Here is an 18,133-nt window from a genome sequence, read left to right on the forward strand (position 1 = left end):
TACTAAATGGGACATGAAGGTGACGAACGGGGAGCGAAGAGAATGGAGGAGGCACCCCGATAACCGGGGCAGGGGCCTTCCTCCTTTCCGTTCTCTCGTCCCTCCCCCCACAGGGGCAGGGGAGAGGGCGGCAAGGACAACAAAAGAAAGGGCGCCAAGAGCCCTCGGAAGCCCGCAAAGGGCAACAAAAGAAGGGGGAGGATCTTGGGCTACATAAGCGGCGGGCGCCCGGCACAGGAGCACTTGCAGCTCTTCCAGCAGCCGGGCGCCCACCAAAAATTGGAGGATTTTGTTGTCGCAGACTTTCGTTGTGTGGATTTCGTTTCGAGGAAGTGACCCCCGGGCAGCGGCGGAGTCACCGACGGCGGCTGAAGGAGGGGCAGACCTTCGAGGGGAAGGGAAGAACAACGCAAGTGTTCGGCTGCGATGCCATCCGGAGGTGCCGTGCTGCTGAAGGAGGGGCAGACCTGAGAGGGGAAGCGAAGAACAATGCGAGTGTCCGACGGGGGAACCCACCCGGGGATCAAGCCGCGTGGTGTCGTGCTGCAGCGAGCCGAGGACCTGCTGATTAAGGCGGACCGCGGTGTGGGTGCCCATCCCTCCCCGCGCTCACACAGAAAGCAGGAGTTGAGTTGCAGGGGTGTGCTCCTCCCGTGTGGCCTCCCGTGTGGCCTCCCTGCGGTCTCCGATCCTCGGTAAGAGAGTGATCGCCACCTGCGGAGCTGGGCTGGCCGCGGCGCTCACCCGCCCCCCCCCACGCAGGAGAGGTTGATTGTGTGTTTTGCCGGGGGCAGGGCTTCTCCCGCGAACGCCAGGCGAGCCGTGTGAGAGCGTGGAAGGCTCTCAGCAGGAACGCCTTCCTAAAAAACTCGCCAACGCTTCTGGAGCGGAAGGAGGTGACGGCGAGGGGCGAATTTCAGCGCCCGTGCAACAAAGAGAGTGGCACAACGGGCGACGAAGCAAAGGCTGGGCGGCATTCCGCTTTCCCAAAGATAATTAAAGGCAGTGCTAAAGAAGGACATGGATGCACAGGGGAAAAGCCACAAAGACCAACAGAGGGACGACCTGGAGGCAATTTTGGCAATGGCAGGGAGGGCTGGGAACAGGTATGGCACCAGCTGGATGCAGCAGATGGCGACACAAGTGGGGACGGAGGTTGCGGGGCGCAGCCAGAGGCCCGATTCACTGCTGTTGTTTCCACCAACGCCAGTGGAAGAAGCATGGGTAGAAGTGCACTCACAGGAGGGAGAAGAGCAGGGCATTGTGGAGCTCGAGGAAGAGCCGGTCGGCAAAAGGAAGAGAGTGATGACCAAGAGAGCGAAGGACAGCCATCAGCAGGCGGCGGCGGCTCTGAAACGGAAGACCAACCCTAAGGGAAAAGGGAGGGCGCAGGAGGTTGAAGCCACAACGGCACCGGTTCCTGCTGAGGCTCCAAGGCCAATGGGAGGTCCTCGCGGCGCACCTGTAGCCACACCGGCGGTAGCAGCTGAGGGTCCAACCACCTTGGAGATGGTGAAAGGTATGTTCAGGGAATGTATGGAAGCGTGGGGGACTGGGGTAAACGGACAGATACCTTTCAATAATAATAATGCCTTGAACCTACTGGGAAATGGGGCTCAAGGGGCAAGTGTGGGCTTGGTGCAAGGGGGCGAGGGGGGAGTCAGCCAGTGGCACACATGAGTCAGCCGGTAGTGTGGGTGAACCCGGTACAGATGGCGGCACAGGGAGCAAGCGCCGCCTATACGCCCCAAATAGGGGGAACACCTTGGTGGGGTGCACAGGCTCCCTCACAGGTACAAGGGCATGAGCCGGCTAACAATAACACAATATACGGGAGGCCCATGCCGGGGTTTGCGCCAGCCAGAGTGGCGATTAATGCATTGGCATGGCACATCCCGCTGGCATATAAAGAGAGGGTATGGAGGAAGGAGTTCATGGATATTATGGAGTTGTTGGGGATGGTCCCCTCGGGACAGGGTTTCAGTGAGCCAACCGAAAGGGAAAAAGAGAAGAAGGAGAGGGAGAGGCCAAAAATAGAGCTTAATATCCATACCTGATTGAGGGCATTCCAGGTGTATGCCACCATCATGTTAGAAAAATACCCGCAAGATGGCGTGGCTTTGATAGCGTACGAACAGTATATTCACGAGCAGTATTTGAAGCTTGGGGGAGATGCATGGATCAATTATGATAGGGGTTTTAGACTCAAAATGCAGGTTTGGCCAGCTATGACCTGGGATGAAGTGGATGTGGGAGGATACATAGACACAAAAATGGTCCCATCCAGGCCAGTGGATGAGACTGTTCCAAGCAAGAGAGCAACACAGGGCAAGGGCAGGGGGTCCTACTCAAGGGGGAGGGGGTCCTTTCGAGGGAACTCTTCCTGGAATAACCGTTCCAACTACCAGGGGGAGTTACCAGAATGTTGGTTGTTTGCTGAAGGGAAGTGCACATATGGAAATTCATGCAGGTTCAAACACACAAAGGGACCGAGCGCAGGGAGGCACAGCTCCTCCAGCCAAGAGAGTAAAGCGAAGGGCAGCGCAAAAAGCAAGGAAAAAAGCAAGCATGATTAAAACGCAACTACCCACGCCAATTCGTTTACAGGCTATGATTCCGATTCTGAATGTATATTGTGACAAGGATGATGCTAAGTTGTTGTGGGAAGGTTTCAAGTGGGGTTTTAAGATTCCTTTCATCGGGCAAATAGGATCAAGGGAGGCTTGTAATTTGAAGTCTGCTTTGTCAATGCCTGAGGTTTTGGCACTGAAAGTGGGGAAAGAAGTGCAGCTGGGGAGGGTGGCAGGTCCCTTCAACACACCTCCACTAGAAAACTTGGTAGTGTCCCCCTTGGGCCTGGTGCCAAAAAAGGAATTGGGGCAGTACAGATTGATACAGCACCTGTCTTTTACGGAAGTGGAGTCCGTGAATGATGGCATTGCAGAAGAAGAATGCAGGGTTCATTACGCGTCATTTGAAGATGCGGCGGAATTGGTAAAAGCGTTAGGTGAGGGGACCCTCATGGGGAAGGGCGACATCGAGACGGCGTTCCGCTTGCTGCCGATTCACAAGGACAGCCACCATTTGCTGGGGTTCAAGGTGTTGCACGAATACTTCTATGACAAATGTTTACCGATTGGGTGTGCAATTTCATGTGCGTATTTTGAGAGGTTCAGCCGATTCCTGGAATTTTCAGTAAGGCAAAGAGCCAAGGTCGGGGGGATAATCCATTACCTCAATGATTTCCTGTTTATTGGGAGAAAAGGAACACGGGATTGCGAGGAACTCATGGGGGTATTTCAAGGGTTGATGGAGGAGTTTGGGGTTCCACTGGCAAAAGAGAAAACTGTGGGCCCAGTCACGACACTGGTATTTTTGGGGATTGAAATTGACTCGGTGGCAGGAGAATGCAGGCTGCCAGGAGAGAAAGTAAGGAAGTTGAAGGAGTTAATTGCAGGGATGTTGGGCAAGGAGAAAGCCACGTTGAAGGAGCTGCAGTCCCTAGCAGGCAACCTGAATTTCGCAGGCAAAGTGATCCCGGCAGGTAAAGTGTTCGCTAGAAGCATAGAACTGAAAACAGTGAGCTTGAGGCATGCGGGCCAGCATGTGCGCCTAGGAAAGGAGGTTAAAGAGGATCTTAAAATGTGGAATGCCTTTTTGGACTGCTTTAACAGGGTGTTGTTGTGGAAAGGAAACCTGGGGAATGGAAATGGCCGGAAGCTGGTCACCGACTCGTCAGGGGCTGTAGGGTTTGGTGCCATCTTGGGTAAGAGTTGGTGCGGGCAGGCATGGCCGACACAATGGCAGGCAGAGGGGATCACCAGGGACATTACGGTACTAGAGTTGTTCCCGATAGTGGTGGCATTCAAGCTCTGGCCAGAACAAATGCAAGATAAAAAGGTGATGGTTTGGTCGGACAACCTAGCGGTAGTGCAGATTATCAACCAGGGAACAAGTAAGAACGGAAAAGCGTTGGGGCTACTTAGGGAGCTAACAAGGTGCTTGCTGCAGCTGAATGCAGAGGTTCGGGCACGACATATACCGGGGGTTAAGAATGTTGCCGCTGATTGTCTTTCTCGTTTACAGTGGGGGAAGTTCCGGGAAAATCACCCAGAAGCGAGCACAAGGATGACACCTTTCCAGACACAATGGTGGGGATTGGTTGGGGAGATCTGAGCACACTGATCGACACAACACTCGCACCAGGCACAATTCGAAGATATAGAGGGTGCTGGGATCGATTCATAGCCTTTCAAAACAACATCCTGCCCGAGAGCGAGAAGGGAAAGCCAGTGCGGGCCTTTGTGGGATGGTGTTGGCAACAAGGAAGGTCCAGATCGTGGGTGGTCTATCACCTGGCAGCGGTTGCGCATTTCTATAAATTGGGGGGCAGGCCCGACCCCACCAAAGAGCATTACATTGTCATGGCAATGAGGGGTTGGGCAAAACAGGTGACATGTAAACCCGACGAGAGACGGCCCATAGATGTGGGCAAATTGCACGAAATGATCAGGAGCCTAACGGTGGTGTGTAGGGACGATTATGAAAATGCATTGTTCTCAGCAGTCTTCGCACTGGCATTTTTTGGGGCTTTTAGGGTAAGCAAGTTGGTGCCAGCCAACAAGAAGGGTAAAGGTTTAAGTTTCCTTAGGAGCTGTGACATAGGGGTACAAGGAGAGCGGTTATACATATTTCTGAGGAGATCCAAGACCGATCAGACAGATAAAGGCAGAAACATTATGTTGGGAGGTACCCAGGACAGCCCGGTTTGTCCTGTAGGATGCGTAAACAGGTATTTGAGTTCGAGGATTCCCACGGGGGAGGAGGATCCTTTTCTGGTACATAGCGATGGGACAGCATTAAGCCTTTTCCAATTTAGAAAGGTGATGGACATGGCACTGGTGGAGGCAGGGTTCTCGAAAGGGGTCTATGGGACGCATTCCTTCAGGATAGGGGCAGCCACATCAGCGGCAGGGATGGGCCTGGGAGCAGAGGCAATCAAACAGATTGGGGGCTGGAGGTCCGGTTATTTTAAGCGATACGTCAGGCCTGAAAAAATGTAAGATTAACGGTTCCTCCCTCCTATCTCCTCACAGTAGCATCGACCAAGGGAAGGCGACTGTCTGCATGGGTGGTGGGCCATTCGATTGTATCAAAGGCCAGGGCAAGCTGGACAGCCAAGCAAGAATAGTTGACTGCAGGGGAGTACCGGGTGTAATGGCATGGAGTGCTGGGTATGGTGGTGGGCCATTCGTTTGTATCAAGGGCCAGGGCAAGCTGGACAGCCAAGCAAGAGGAGTTGACTGCAGGGGAGTACCGGGTGTAATGGCATGGAGTGCTGGGTATGAAGTGGGCACAGCTGCGGGGGCACGTGCGCAGACTCCTGAGGGAACATCGGAGGCCCGATGTTTTGGTGGTGCACCTTGGTGGCAATGACTTGGCTGGTCTGGGGAGGGGGATCTTGCTCAGGGAAATGATGTCTTTGTTACAGGAGTTATCGGCGGAATTGGGAGAGACCGAAATCGTGTGGTCAGAAATCATCTCGAGGCACGAATGGAGGGGCACTGGGAGTCAGGCGGCTGTGGAGAATTCAAGGAGGAAGTTGAATTGGGCTATGGCTAAGTTTTGCAGAGGAAGGGGCTTTCAGCATATCAGACATGGTTTGATCAACCTCAAAAACAAGGAGTTCTACTTGAGGGACGGAGTTCATTTGTCGGAACAGGGAATGGTTTTGTTTTTCTGGAACATCTGCACAAAATTGCTGGAATTATAAGCAAGGAAAGGAGGGAGCCACGGTGGGCGGTAACCCACCTTTGGCGTGGCGGGTTGTGGCAACCTATGATAAGACAGACTCCGAATGAGCCATTGCTAAACCGGAAGGGGCTTCGCCCATTCTAGACAGCGCCTCCTGGGAGCCTAAACGGCGGGGTGTCTGGCGGTAGCAATTGGGGCTCAAAACTTCCCCCCAACAAATGGCGCTCCCCCAGTCCGCAAAGACCTGCAGGGGCAGGCGGTTCTCAGACTCGAAGGCCTTGGGGGAGTTGTGCCTGCAATGGACATGGAGGTAAAGGGGGGGAAGCAGGACGAGGAGCAGTCGCCACACTTTTGGAGCTATTTTAATGCCTGTTTGCAGTGGTTGTGTATATGTAAAAATAAATCTGCGGCCTTGTTATGCCAAACTAAAGGAAACGTCTCATGCAGCACCTTACTGGAGGGCAAAGGAAAGGGGCCTGCAAAATGAGAAATGTTTGATACAAGTGGAATAGCTAATGGACAAATGCCCAGGTTATGTCAAACTTAGCTGTTATTTTTTTTATCAGGTTATGTAGTGCAGTGGGGAAGTGTCTGGTTTACAAACTTGACGACTGCGGCTCGATGCGCGAGTTCGGCTCTAAGTCATACGTTTGAAGAAAAAAAAACGGTTTCTCATTTTAGCTGGGGGGTCCACCCTCTGAAAAAAGTGGGTGGGAGTTTACTCTCTGAAAACAGTGTGTGGACTCCGCCCGCGCGTACCCCCCACTTGAGCCCTGCTGATGCGTATCTATTGCAAAGAGCACGTTCGTCACATGCCCAGTGGTCGCAAATTGCAAACCTGACAGGCGTGACTAATGAGACACACAACTGTAGGGGGAAACGCGGGACCGAACCACGCGTATAATTTCCCGCCTTACCTAGCAGTGTGGGAAAAAGTAGCGAAGCACCTGGTGAGATAACACCCCCGCCCGCCCCCGGTGGGTGGATGTGCTGCATTCCTGGCGCAGGCTGAGGGCCACTGCCCGCCCGCTACTGGGCACAGAGGGCGAGGCTTCCTGCAAGCAGCGGGTCCATGGACAGGGCAGGTTCCCTTTAATTGGCTCCCGGCCTCTGTTGTGACTCCAGAGTACACACGGGCCCGGGAGACCTTTGCTACCTGGTGCTGCCAGGGGAGGAGGAGCGGGCACTGAAGGTCGGCGCGGCAGCCGGGATTTTACCCCCGCGGAGCGTGTGGGGTTAGCTAAAGGCCGTGAATCACTTCACTGCTGAGGTCCCCGTCCCATGAGCCGGACCTGCCCGGAGGAAGGAAACCCGCCCTACACCTGGTAACCAAGCAGGGGAACTCGCCGCTGCTGGAGCAGGCGCAGCAGCCCACGACACCGGGCTCTGACAGGGGCCTCGCCCTCCAGGGATCTCGGAGGTCCACAGCAGGGAGCCCCCCACGGAGCCCAGACTACAGTGCTGGCAGGTCAGGGAGGCTAGCGCACCGAGAGCGACCTCCTGAGGGGCACGGCAGGTAGCCCGTAGCACTGTCTCACCCCTGATGGGGGTGAAATGCGCCAATGACACTGCTGCTAGAAGCCTATAGGCGCTTTAGTGGAGAAACACGCACGTTTTAACGCTTGAGGGCAATTAAAGACGAACGTGGAAGCTCGAGTACTGCTGCGAGGAAACATATAGGGTGCTGGTAAGGGCTAACTAAGCTGACACAGGGGACCCCTGGGCACGTATAACCCTCCACCTGCGATCCAGTAGGGTGGCTATAGCACGGAGGGCACTTCTGAAGAAAGCCCGCGCGATTGAGAGAGTGCTCACTGTGGAGTTTCCTGGGGTCCCTCGGAAGCTGGCTGTCCCCACACCCTCAGAATAAGTCCTGCCCTCTCATGGTTGTCTGGTCTGGCACGTGGAGATGGTCGCTCTGACCAGTTGGCGGATTTCTTGATGCGCAGTCAGTAGGCCGCGGTGAGCCCTGCCATGGAGATGGCTGCGGTGCGCAGAGAGGTGGAGGGTCACCCTGGGACCAACAGGACAGGACTGCGGCCTGACGGGGCCTTGAGCCCGGAGGAGCGGGAGGATTTGGCAGACAGAGACCCGGACTCCCCGAGGAGAAATATCCCATTGCGGAGGAACTCCAAGTATTACAGCTCCATGAGGGTCAGCAACAAACAGCGCAAGGACCGCAGAGCCACTGCTCGCGAGGGTACGCAGCTCAGCGGCACGCCAGGTGAGTGCTGTACGCTATGGCGCAGAGATGCCCACTGTAGCGGGTCCTATAAATGTACAACATGTATTACACCCCCCCCGCCCCCTCAGTTCCCCTTATATCATGACTGAGGCATCTGTGTGTTGTTGGCAATAAGAGGCCGTGGAGTTTATTGCACAATACATATATCATAAACATGCCATGTGTGTAATTTTATTTATAAAATTCCATCATGAATAAAACAATAGTCTCATTACTGTATATACATTTGGGCACATGGTTCACAGTGTGACCTCCTGGCTCTTCTTCTTCCCAGGACTGTGTTTAGACAACCAACGTTGTCCTGTTTTTCTCTCTTGCCCCCTCTGTTCTTCTTGTTTGGGGTGGGTGCAGTGCTTTAAGTGGGCGAGGGCCATCCCAGCCCTACCACAACATTGGCAGGACACACTATCCTGTCGCGACCACAGCCAAGCTGACAGAAGGGCCAGCTTCTGTCAGTCACTGTAGATTCATCTGGTGACCCCTTTGCGCTGGTGGGCTGTGGGGGGGGGCGGAGGTCACCAGAGGAAGTTACTGTCCTTTTGTTTCCCCCTCCCCAGGTCACTGAGGCGTCTTTGACCCTTGGTGAACCTGGGGACTCAGTGCCATATTTCTTGGTTTATAAAAGATGTATTGAAAAGTACACAATTCAAGCAATAAAAGCTTTGACGACAGATGAAGACGCCTCAGGCTTTGTCCTTCCTCAAAGCTATATATATAGTTTATACAAACTTTTCAAAATACAAAAGTCAAATATTTCCTGTGATATTCATCTTACAGTTAGCTTTTTGGATTATATTACTTAACAGAAAATAGGACAAAAGCAAGACTTTCTCTACATGTAAACTAAGTTATTATAAACCACCACTAGGCTCAGCACAGGAATGCTTCCTAGTTTACACAGTGAAATTTCCAACGTCCTTTATTGGCGTCAGCTCTAGCAGAGATTGAAGTTGGTCCAGAAATCTCATCACTGCTCTCAGCAACGATTTGCATTCAGTGATGTGTAGTTGTCTCCACCAGTATTCAAGATTGTACGTCAGGTATCGATTCATCTCTCTCCCTAAAGAGGTCTCATGTAGACTTTCAGCTCCTCACATAAGGACAAGATGTTTTAGGTTTTCTTCACCTGCTGCGCAAAATCTGCACCTTATGTTTCCTTAGAGAGATTTGTTGTCTATTTCTCAATATTTCCTTAGTTTCGAAGTTGTTTAATCGAAATTTTAGCTATAGCCTTCTTAGGCGTTTACAGGGTGCAATATTCATCTTTCTTTTTACTGCGTTTGGGTTACACCAGAGTGTTTTTTCATCTGCCCCCAGTTGGTTCAGAATTACTTTACAATGTTGTTTCCATTCAACTAGCGCCAATTTCTTTCTCATGTCATTGCCCATTAGAATTTTCACAGGTGGTAAATTTGCTTCTGTGTAGGTTTTCCTGAATAACACTGGTTTGTTCCATGCTATTCTCGCGTTAAGAGAGGAGATCCCCACTTCGTACAGAATACAAACTGTCGGAGTACTTTGTGGAATCTGCAGAATTTTCTTCCAAAAAAGCCTTCGCATCTTGTCCATATCATTGCGTCACAGCCAACCATATTCTCCGCACCATATGTTAAGATCGGTGTTACTTTACTTTCATAAAATCTTTTTACTGGTAGGCATGAGAATTTACCATATTTTTTTGAATTATCAATCCCTGAGTTGTTAGTTGTTTGCACGTGCTTAGTAATTTTCTTCTCATGGGTTCGTCACAAATGCTGGAGTTGATGGTTGTTCCTAGATATCTTGTTTGGATGACTTTATTCAGTTTCTTTGACCCAAGAGCCCAACTTAGTCTTTGCTTGCTTTTCGTCCTGCCCCTTTTGTTTTCTAGGACAAGGATTTCAGATTTTGTCACATTAATCTCTAAACCCAGATCTTCTATAAAGGTTTTTAATGCTGACAATTTCCTTTGTAGGCCAATGGGTGTACAATCCATAATCACCATATCGTCGGCGTACAATATATGATGTACCTGCAGTCCGTTGATCAGCGGAGGAAACAATATCACTTTTGTCAGGGCTGTTCCAACTTCCATTATATAGAAGTTAAAGAGTGTTGCTCCCAGGGGACACCCCTGCTTCACACCCCTCTCCGTTCTTAATGGGTTTAAGTTTCCATTGCTTTCCAGACTGACTTTTATGTACGTATCAGAATATAGTTCTATAATGGCTTGGATTAGACTCTCATTACAACCTTGCTCTTTGCGTTTAGTCCACAGCGTTTCTCTGTCGATCCCATCAAATGCATTTGCCATGTCGATAAACGCCAAGTAGACCTTTTGTCCCGTTCTAATAGCGTCAATTTTCAGCAAATTCAAAATGCATAGGTTCACACTGCATCCAACTCCTTTAATAAAGCCAGATTGTCGTTCATTGTAGATCTTCTGTTTTTTCATCCATGTTGTTAGTTGAGTAAGTAGCAGACTCGCAAACACTTTACCCACTATGTCTAATAAGGCTATGGGCCGGTAGTTTGCAGCAGCGTTGCAAATTCCCTTCTTATAAATTGGAACAATAATCCCTGATTTCCAGGACGATGGAATTCGTCTTTCAATGCTTATTAGTTGGAACAGGGTGTAGCAAAAGTCAGTCCACTCTTCAATGTTCTCTTTCAGGTCCGCATTGGATAGACCATCCGGTCCTGCTGCCCTCGAGCCACTGCTTTTTTTTGATGATGGATCGAATATCATCTTGATCGAACTTTATTGCCCAGGGACTTGTTAAATGGGCACTCTGGAAGCTTGACTTTTTCACCTTCTTAAATAAGTTTGTGTAATGGGTTTCCCACTCTTTTGCAGGTACCATATTTGATAGAATTGCTTTTTCTTGATTCATGGACCCGTATATGATTGTCCAGAATCCTCTCGAGTTCTTTTGATTCAGGGCCATTAGCTTCCTTATCTCTTTTTTTTTCGCGTCACCTCAAGATCGTATTGGTGTCATTGATAATTAGGTTTGTTTTGATCAGACTTCTTTTTAGTTTTGTAGATTTCAAAGAGATGTTGGTATTCGATCGGATGTTTGCTCATCAAACTCATGTGGTCTCAGTAAGTTGGTTACTGCTGTGATGTCCTCGTTCCTTAGAAGTTACCTGTTCCTGCCAGGCTCCAGCGAGAATTGGTGCTTCCATTGTTCGCGTGTAGATGGTTTTGACCTGTACCACTCAAGTGATACAATGTTATGGTCACTTTGGGTGGACTCGCTGACCCTCAAAGATTCAATGTCTTTCAGTAGCACTTCAGAGATAAATAAGTAATCTAAGATCGAGTTTTGAGAGCCTCTTACCCAGGTCGACTTCGCAGGGATATCACCCTTTGTAGCTCCATTCAGCATGATTAGGCTTCTGTTTGACATTGCTTCTAACAAGCTTTCACTTTTACACCTCTCTTTGTTGTTTGTTTTGTTTTTGTCATTTTCTAGTAGTCTCATATTGAAGTCACCGCATAGAATTATAAGAGCTTTCGGGTCTTCTATGAGAATTTTGTCAATAACATCAAGGAGGTCATCTTCACATTTTTGGTGGGTTTTTGGTGTTGCATTCCAATATACGTTTAGTAGGTGGAATGGAGGGGTCGCCATCGTGTTTATCTCATCTGATTCGATGAGAGCTGTCTGAAGGAAAGGGGAAAGACACTTCGCTGACTTGATTCTTAAACCACATTTTCTCTTGACGAGAATCAATTGTCCCGACATTGGGCACCCTTTGTTTTTGGTGATAGCCGGATTTAGTATGCATTCGAAGCCTTCAATACGCGGCATTTTAGAAAGCCAAGTTTCTTGCATACATATCACATCTGCATTTACTATGATCTCTGGCGTTGATCTCAGGAGATGTGAATGGCCTCTCGTATTCCACGTGGCTATCACCAAGTTTGACTTTTGGTCATGGCATTAACTCTGTTTCGGTGCGTTTTAGAGATTTTGCAATCTAATCCCAATTAACGCTCTCATCCAAGTTGCTATCCTTTTCTACACTCGTTAAGGTCTTTGTAGATCTGCACATGACATTTTCTACTGTTATTTTAATTTTCTTTAGTCTTGTTTCTTCATATGCAGGAGATATTTTGTCGACAGGTGCTTCTGTAATCAGCTTTACGTTTGCCTTAACCTCCGCTCTCTTTAGATTTCCTGGAGAGATAAGCAACTGGGAATCTTTCCCCTTATTTTGTAGAGGTTTTGAGGACCTTCCATTTTCAGGCTTATCCTCCAGTAATGCATTATCCACTTCGGAAATTTGGTAGCCTGCATTCAACAGTTGTCGCTCGCACATCATTATCGATACTACTAATTGGCGACAAAAAGGATGTGCTAACACACATTTTTGTTTTGTGTCAGGTAGAATCTCCACTCTATCAATTTGTGAGCTCTTTATGAGCTTCAGAACCGGAATTGTTCGAAACAATTGTAAGATAGAATATCTATTCAGAGGAGCATCACTTTTCCTGTTCTCGATTCTTTCAACAAGAAGTCTAAACAGTTGATTTGTCTGTTTAGCTTTCTGAGACAATGGCATCGAGTTGGCCATTCGGCCCTCGACTATGTCAGCTTTTATCGTGGTTACATCACCTGACTCCTTCACTTGGGCCGACTCTTCTTTCCCCGAGTCGTCCTTCATAGTGTTTAATTCAGGGTCTTCATCATTTTTCTTCTGTGTTTTTTCAGATACAGTGAGACATTTTTTCCTATTCAGCAGGCTCAGCTCCCGTTTCTCTTCTAGTGTAAGAAAAGCTTCGGTTTCACAGCCTTTAACTTTTACATTCCGCTTCGGGGAGATGGCTTTCCTTGGTGTTACAGGCCAAGTAAAGACCCTTTTTCCTTTGTGGCCATCCCCACTCCCCTTCTCTCTTTCTCTTGAAGGGGCCCGAGGAAGTTGTTGGTCATTGACCTGCGCACCATGGCTAATGTTTTTCTTGGTTGTGTTTAGTGCTATAGCGTCCTCTGATACATCTTCACCAGAGGTGCTATAGGTTGACCTATCTAGGAGCTCCTCAATTTCGTCATCATCCACTGTGATTGTCACCGACTCAGCATTAAGTTTTCCTTTACTCTCTTCACTCGGTTGGTCGATTGACCCCTGTTCTACTGGCATATTTTCTTTCTTTTTTGTATTTCTTTGTTCCGTTGCATTCACTGTGATGTTTAGGGCTTTGAGATTTCTGAAGAAGTTTGCAGTACTTCGAGGGTTTTTGTTTTTTTGTTTTTGCTGATTCTTCGTTTTTTTTGTTTGTTATTTTTTTCTGTTTGCTCTGTGCTTCAACCTCCTTTGTGTTTTTGGGCAGCTTTGTAGCCCCCTGCTGTGATTTGGTTTTTTCAAAAATATCAAACCACTCTCCTTCGTTATTTTTTTTTTCTCCACTTCAAGATTGCTTTCTTGTGATGTTATTTGCGTGGCGTTCGCTCCTTGACCATCAGTGGCAACACTTAACAGCTGGTTGCTTACTTCTTTTTCTTTGGGGACAGGAGAGGTAACCAGTGGCGCCTCAATTGCGGTCTGTATCGTTACAGCACTAGACTTGCTTGTGCGGGCCTGGTTTGTCTTTTGTTCTTGAGCAGGCTCATTTATTGGAGAGTTCAAGTCCTCAGAGATGATTATTAGATCTTCATCAGAATAGCAGTTCTTGCTTGAGTTTGTCTTACATGCCACTCTCACGTCTTTGGGCGAATGGTTATGACATCTCACACTTATTGGATTTGTCAGTGGATTTATCTCGATCACAGGATCCTCGCGAGACTGGATGTTACAGCGAGATCGTTTCTGGTCATTTCCCCACAGACCGTCCTGATCTTTTTGTAATAACAAGAGAGCCTGTTTCGTGACTTCTGCTAGGAGTCTCTTGTCTTCAGAGCTGTTTTTTATGGATTCCTTCAGGGCTTCTAACGAGATGTCATTTCCTCTTCTTGTCATTGCAACTTGTGACATCATTTCCTTCAAATCAATTTCCAATTTTACAATCTTGGAGTTGAGCAGGGCAATCAAGGTCGTTTGATCTTTAAAGTTCTCATTTAGATTTTCGTATAGTTTCATCATAGGGGCCACCGCTATCGTTGTGGCCGACATCAAAATTGGACTTAATTTTGACGTTCTCTTATCCAAGAGGATAGCTGTGTCCTTTGTTCTCCTTGGTCCTCTCGTTCGTTTTGGGAGCGTGGTTTGGGAGTTTTTCTTACTTATTGAGGCGGCGTTCACACTATCCGCTAAATCCATGGAAGTCAGATCGGTTAAACATTCTCTCATTATTTTGCACGGTAGAAAATCAGCCACCTCGTTTCAATTGTACTCTCGTGGTTTCTTCCCTTGAAGCGTTTGGGATAGCCTGCATCTCCCTCTTCTGGACTTACTGTACACCTGGTCCTTTTTTGAGAGACAAGGATCTCTTCGTTTCTAGTCTCAAACGTTGGTGTATTGTGTTCGAGGCTCATTACTTCTTGAATGCCCCTATCTATGTTTTGCATCTACTCGGGCTGGGGCATTGAGATTCCATTCACACTCGAGAGTGATGGTCTCCTTGAGTTCGTTATTTTGTTATTGAGCTCTGTCAAGTCCTTTAACACCTGGTCAGCAATCCCTAATGAATCACTACGAAGAAGAGGTTGCGTTATATTTGATTCAGCCAAGCTCACTTTCCAGAAATGAGAGCGGTCCCATACATCGGCGTTTCTTTCAGTCTTCTCCTCTAGGCCGGTACTCACAATTCCTCCGTTCAATGTTTGGCCAGGATTGGTCACGACCCTCTCCTGGTGGAGTTGATCTTCCCTCATAATACTCCTATTCACTGATCTTTTGCTTCCCACTACAGGCTTGTGCATTTCAGCAACTCTTAGCCAAACCAGTAGTTTTAAAGTGAAACTTGGTCTCCTCGGCTCATCAGGCTTCTTCGGGTCGGCCACAATGACCGCTCTTATTTTCACACCATTTGAGCGCGTAGTCTGCGCTGTTGATTGTGCGGTAGTTACCTTGGATCCCTCCCGCTCGCCCTCAGTGGCGTGAGACCAGCTCCCTGAGGGAGTAACCGGCTCCACCATACACATTACACTCTCCAATTCAGGATTCTGTATTCCGTGCCCCGTTTTGGGTCCGATCTTACATTGTTCTTCTTGATTGTTCTCATGGCCGTGAGGTTCTCCTGTTGTCAATCTAAAGCTCTCACGCTCTTCCAGACTAAACATGTTTGTTTCATACAGTCCTTTCATTCTTAATTCAGTTATGGCGAGAGGCTGGCTGCATGTCAATGTTGGGGTTGGGGCACCGTGTATCATCGCAGAGCAAATAGCCTCACTACATACACTGGCTCCCCCCAGAGCTCTCGGCTGTTTGTTCCTTGCTGCAGTGACCCAGTGCCCTACTTGCACTTCTATTGTATGTAGGTCTTTAGCTTTGGCATCAATCACCACAACGTCATCTTCCTCCCCTTCACCCTCGCTCTCGCTCTCACACCCACTCTCACCTTCTTCGGTTGCTTTGGCTTCAGCTTCGGCATCCTCCGGCAGTGATCGTATTGAGCCGTTCCAGTCCAGTCCAGCCCACCGATCAAGTCGTCAGACGCCAGCGATCATTCCACTGGAGGGCAAGGCGCGGCAGGGTGAGTGACGATGGACATTTCTTGTGGGGCTTCTCGGGGGGCTTCATTTTGGAATCTTCCAACGGGGGTTTGACCACTTGGACTATGTGTATGTGGTATTGCAGTATGACCTCGTTTTACTTGGGCACGTGTTTTTATACGCATATCAGTCCTCATTGCTAACGAGGATCTAGCGGATGTGGTCGCGTGTAGCGTGGAGGTCCTCTGTTAACCATCAAGTAGGTGTCCTCCCCAGTAGGGCCCCCGGGGGCAGGTCAATCAAATCAGATCAGACTAGTTCTGCATTTTCTCCCGCTGATGATTCTGATGATTAAAATTCAGAGCTGCACCCCGCGGTCCCCCAGGGAACACAGGAAACACACTCCTGCACACTCCGCTACGCTCTGCGTAGCCAAGGGGTTTTTGAAGGCACAGTTCTGCAATTTCTCCCGCTGATGATTCTGATGATTAAAATTCAGAGCTGCACCCCGCGGTCCCCCAGGGAACACAGGAAACACACTCCTGCACACTCCGCTACGCTCTGCGTAGCCAAGGGGTTTTTGAAGGCTTGCTCCTCCCTTCACAGTAGCAGTAGCAATAGCAAAAAGACTGTAGTGCCAGGAACAGGAAACACACTCCTGCACACTCTGGATTGAATTGTGTGCTTTTAAAGCCATCTTTTATAAGCCTGGAAATGTTTAAAAAAGATGGTTTGAAAAGTATGCAAACCATAAGGTATGTACACAAATACATAAATGTTATATATTTATGTGCGTACCTTGCTATTTATGTGCGTACCTTGCTTTGGTTTGTCTACTTTTCAAGCCATCTTTTATAAGCATAGAAATATGTAACATATTTCTATATTTATAATAGATGGCTTGCATAGTACACAAACCATAGTAAGGTACGCAAACAAATATATAAATGTTTACATGCATTTACATATTTGTTTGCGTACCTTGCTATGGTGTGTGTACTTTTTTAGGCCACGCCCCAAATGTGGGCACCCCTCTCGATTTCTTACCCCGCTTAAATCCCTGGTTGGTTGGTTTTTGGGCGATGAAGATTGGTCTCCTGCGTTCGCGGGATAGCTTTCTTTGCGCTCCGCTGGGAGTGCTGGGGAAATTAATGAAGGGGCTCCGGCTGCCTCTTCTTTTGTTTGGTCGTGAGCTTTGCTGCCCAATCCAGCCGGCTGGCGCTGATGAAACCTACACTTGGGTGTGTTTTCTCTTTCTTCTTTTGTTGTTACCTTCCTTCCTGCATTTCCCTGTTTGTCACATGCCAGCCAAAACCTTTTTGCACCTTGCTGTGATCCTAACATCCTGTCCTGGGGGTTACTGTGATACCTGTGATTCTGCCTTATGCTAATGGGGAGGGGGAAGCCGGGTCAGGAGCGGGAAGTGTGAGGCGGGAAAATATTGCTGAGCGCTGCACTGTCTGAAGGGGTGCTCATTCCACACCCCTATTTTGGGTTATAGATATTAGTATGCTTGTGTGTGCGCCCCTCTGTGCCTGCTTGCATGCCTGTGCCCTCTCGCTCTATATGTTATGTTATTTGGCATTTAAATAGCACTCTTTATATCAGTGGTATGACCTCAAAGCGATTGTGGGTTGAACGCTCTCGGGGACCGCAGTCCAAGTCAGTAGAGAGAGTAGAGTATTATAGGGTGCTTGGGTGCACTCAATATGTGAGCAGCTGATGCGATTGCTTGATGGTAGCTGCATCCTAACATTGGGTGTGGTGGTATTAAGAGATAATTTGAATGTGTGCAGTCTGGAGGTTGGTCTCCAAGACTGCATTCTGGTGGCATTAGGTCTGTGTAGGACGTTTATGTGTGCAGCTAGGCCTATTTATTTATTTATTTTTTAGTGGGGTGTAGCTGCGTTCTAACAGGATGTTGAGGTGTTAATGGAGTATTATTCCTATGTGAGCAGCTATGCTGAAATTGATCAAGGAGTGTAGCTGCACTCTGTTGTGTGTTGGTGTAGAGTAGAGTAGAGTGAGCATAGTGATGGGAGAGTTGAGTGTCTGGAATGGGTGTTCTCATTCTTACGAGCCCACTGTTCGTTATTACATTCATGCGCTTCAAGATAACTGCACTCAATGAGAGATGGGACAGGGGTATCTAGGCATGTATAGTGGACTCACAAAGCCACTATTTAGTGGTCCTATATCTTGAGCCTGCAGGATGCTAAGTTTGTTATCTATAGTAACTGTTTTCTGATTCTGTCTTGGTGACTTGTCGCTTTCAGTGGTGTCATTGCTCGATATCTTCCCGAACATTTGTCGGCAGGTTGTATTTACATTCCAATGTAACATCGTGAAGTCGTGGTCCATGGTGTTGTAGGGATTTTAGCAGCTCTATGTGGTCTTAATCAGGTTTACAGAAAGAGCCTAGTTTTTAGAGCTTTTCGGAAGGCCATGTAGTCTTAGGTGTGTCGAATGCGTGGGGGAGAACGTTCCACAGACTTGGAGCCAAGGTAGAGAAGGCGGATCCTCCCAATCCTGGCTGAGTTGGAGGTTGGAATCACTC

General features: G+C 48.6%; 1 protein-coding gene across 1 annotated transcript in view; it reads left to right on the forward strand.

Moving 5' to 3' along the window:
• Window positions 1–6,827: 6,827 nt before the first annotated feature.
• NGEF (neuronal guanine nucleotide exchange factor) overlaps window positions 6,828–18,133 on the forward strand; it is a 1,047,721-nt gene continuing 1,036,415 nt past the window's right edge. Inside the window, exon 1 of the mRNA XM_069617894.1 lies at window positions 6,828–7,978. Coding sequence (XP_069473995.1) covers window positions 7,729–7,978 — 250 coding nt within the window. The 5' untranslated portion in view covers window positions 6,828–7,728. The remainder of the gene's footprint in view (window positions 7,979–18,133) is intronic.

This window comes from Ambystoma mexicanum, chromosome 10 (genome assembly GCF_040938575.1).
Source record: "Ambystoma mexicanum isolate Mex_15411 chromosome 10, UKY_AmexF1_1, whole genome shotgun sequence".
In the NCBI taxonomy this organism is placed as follows: Eukaryota; Metazoa; Chordata; class Amphibia; order Caudata; family Ambystomatidae; genus Ambystoma; species Ambystoma mexicanum.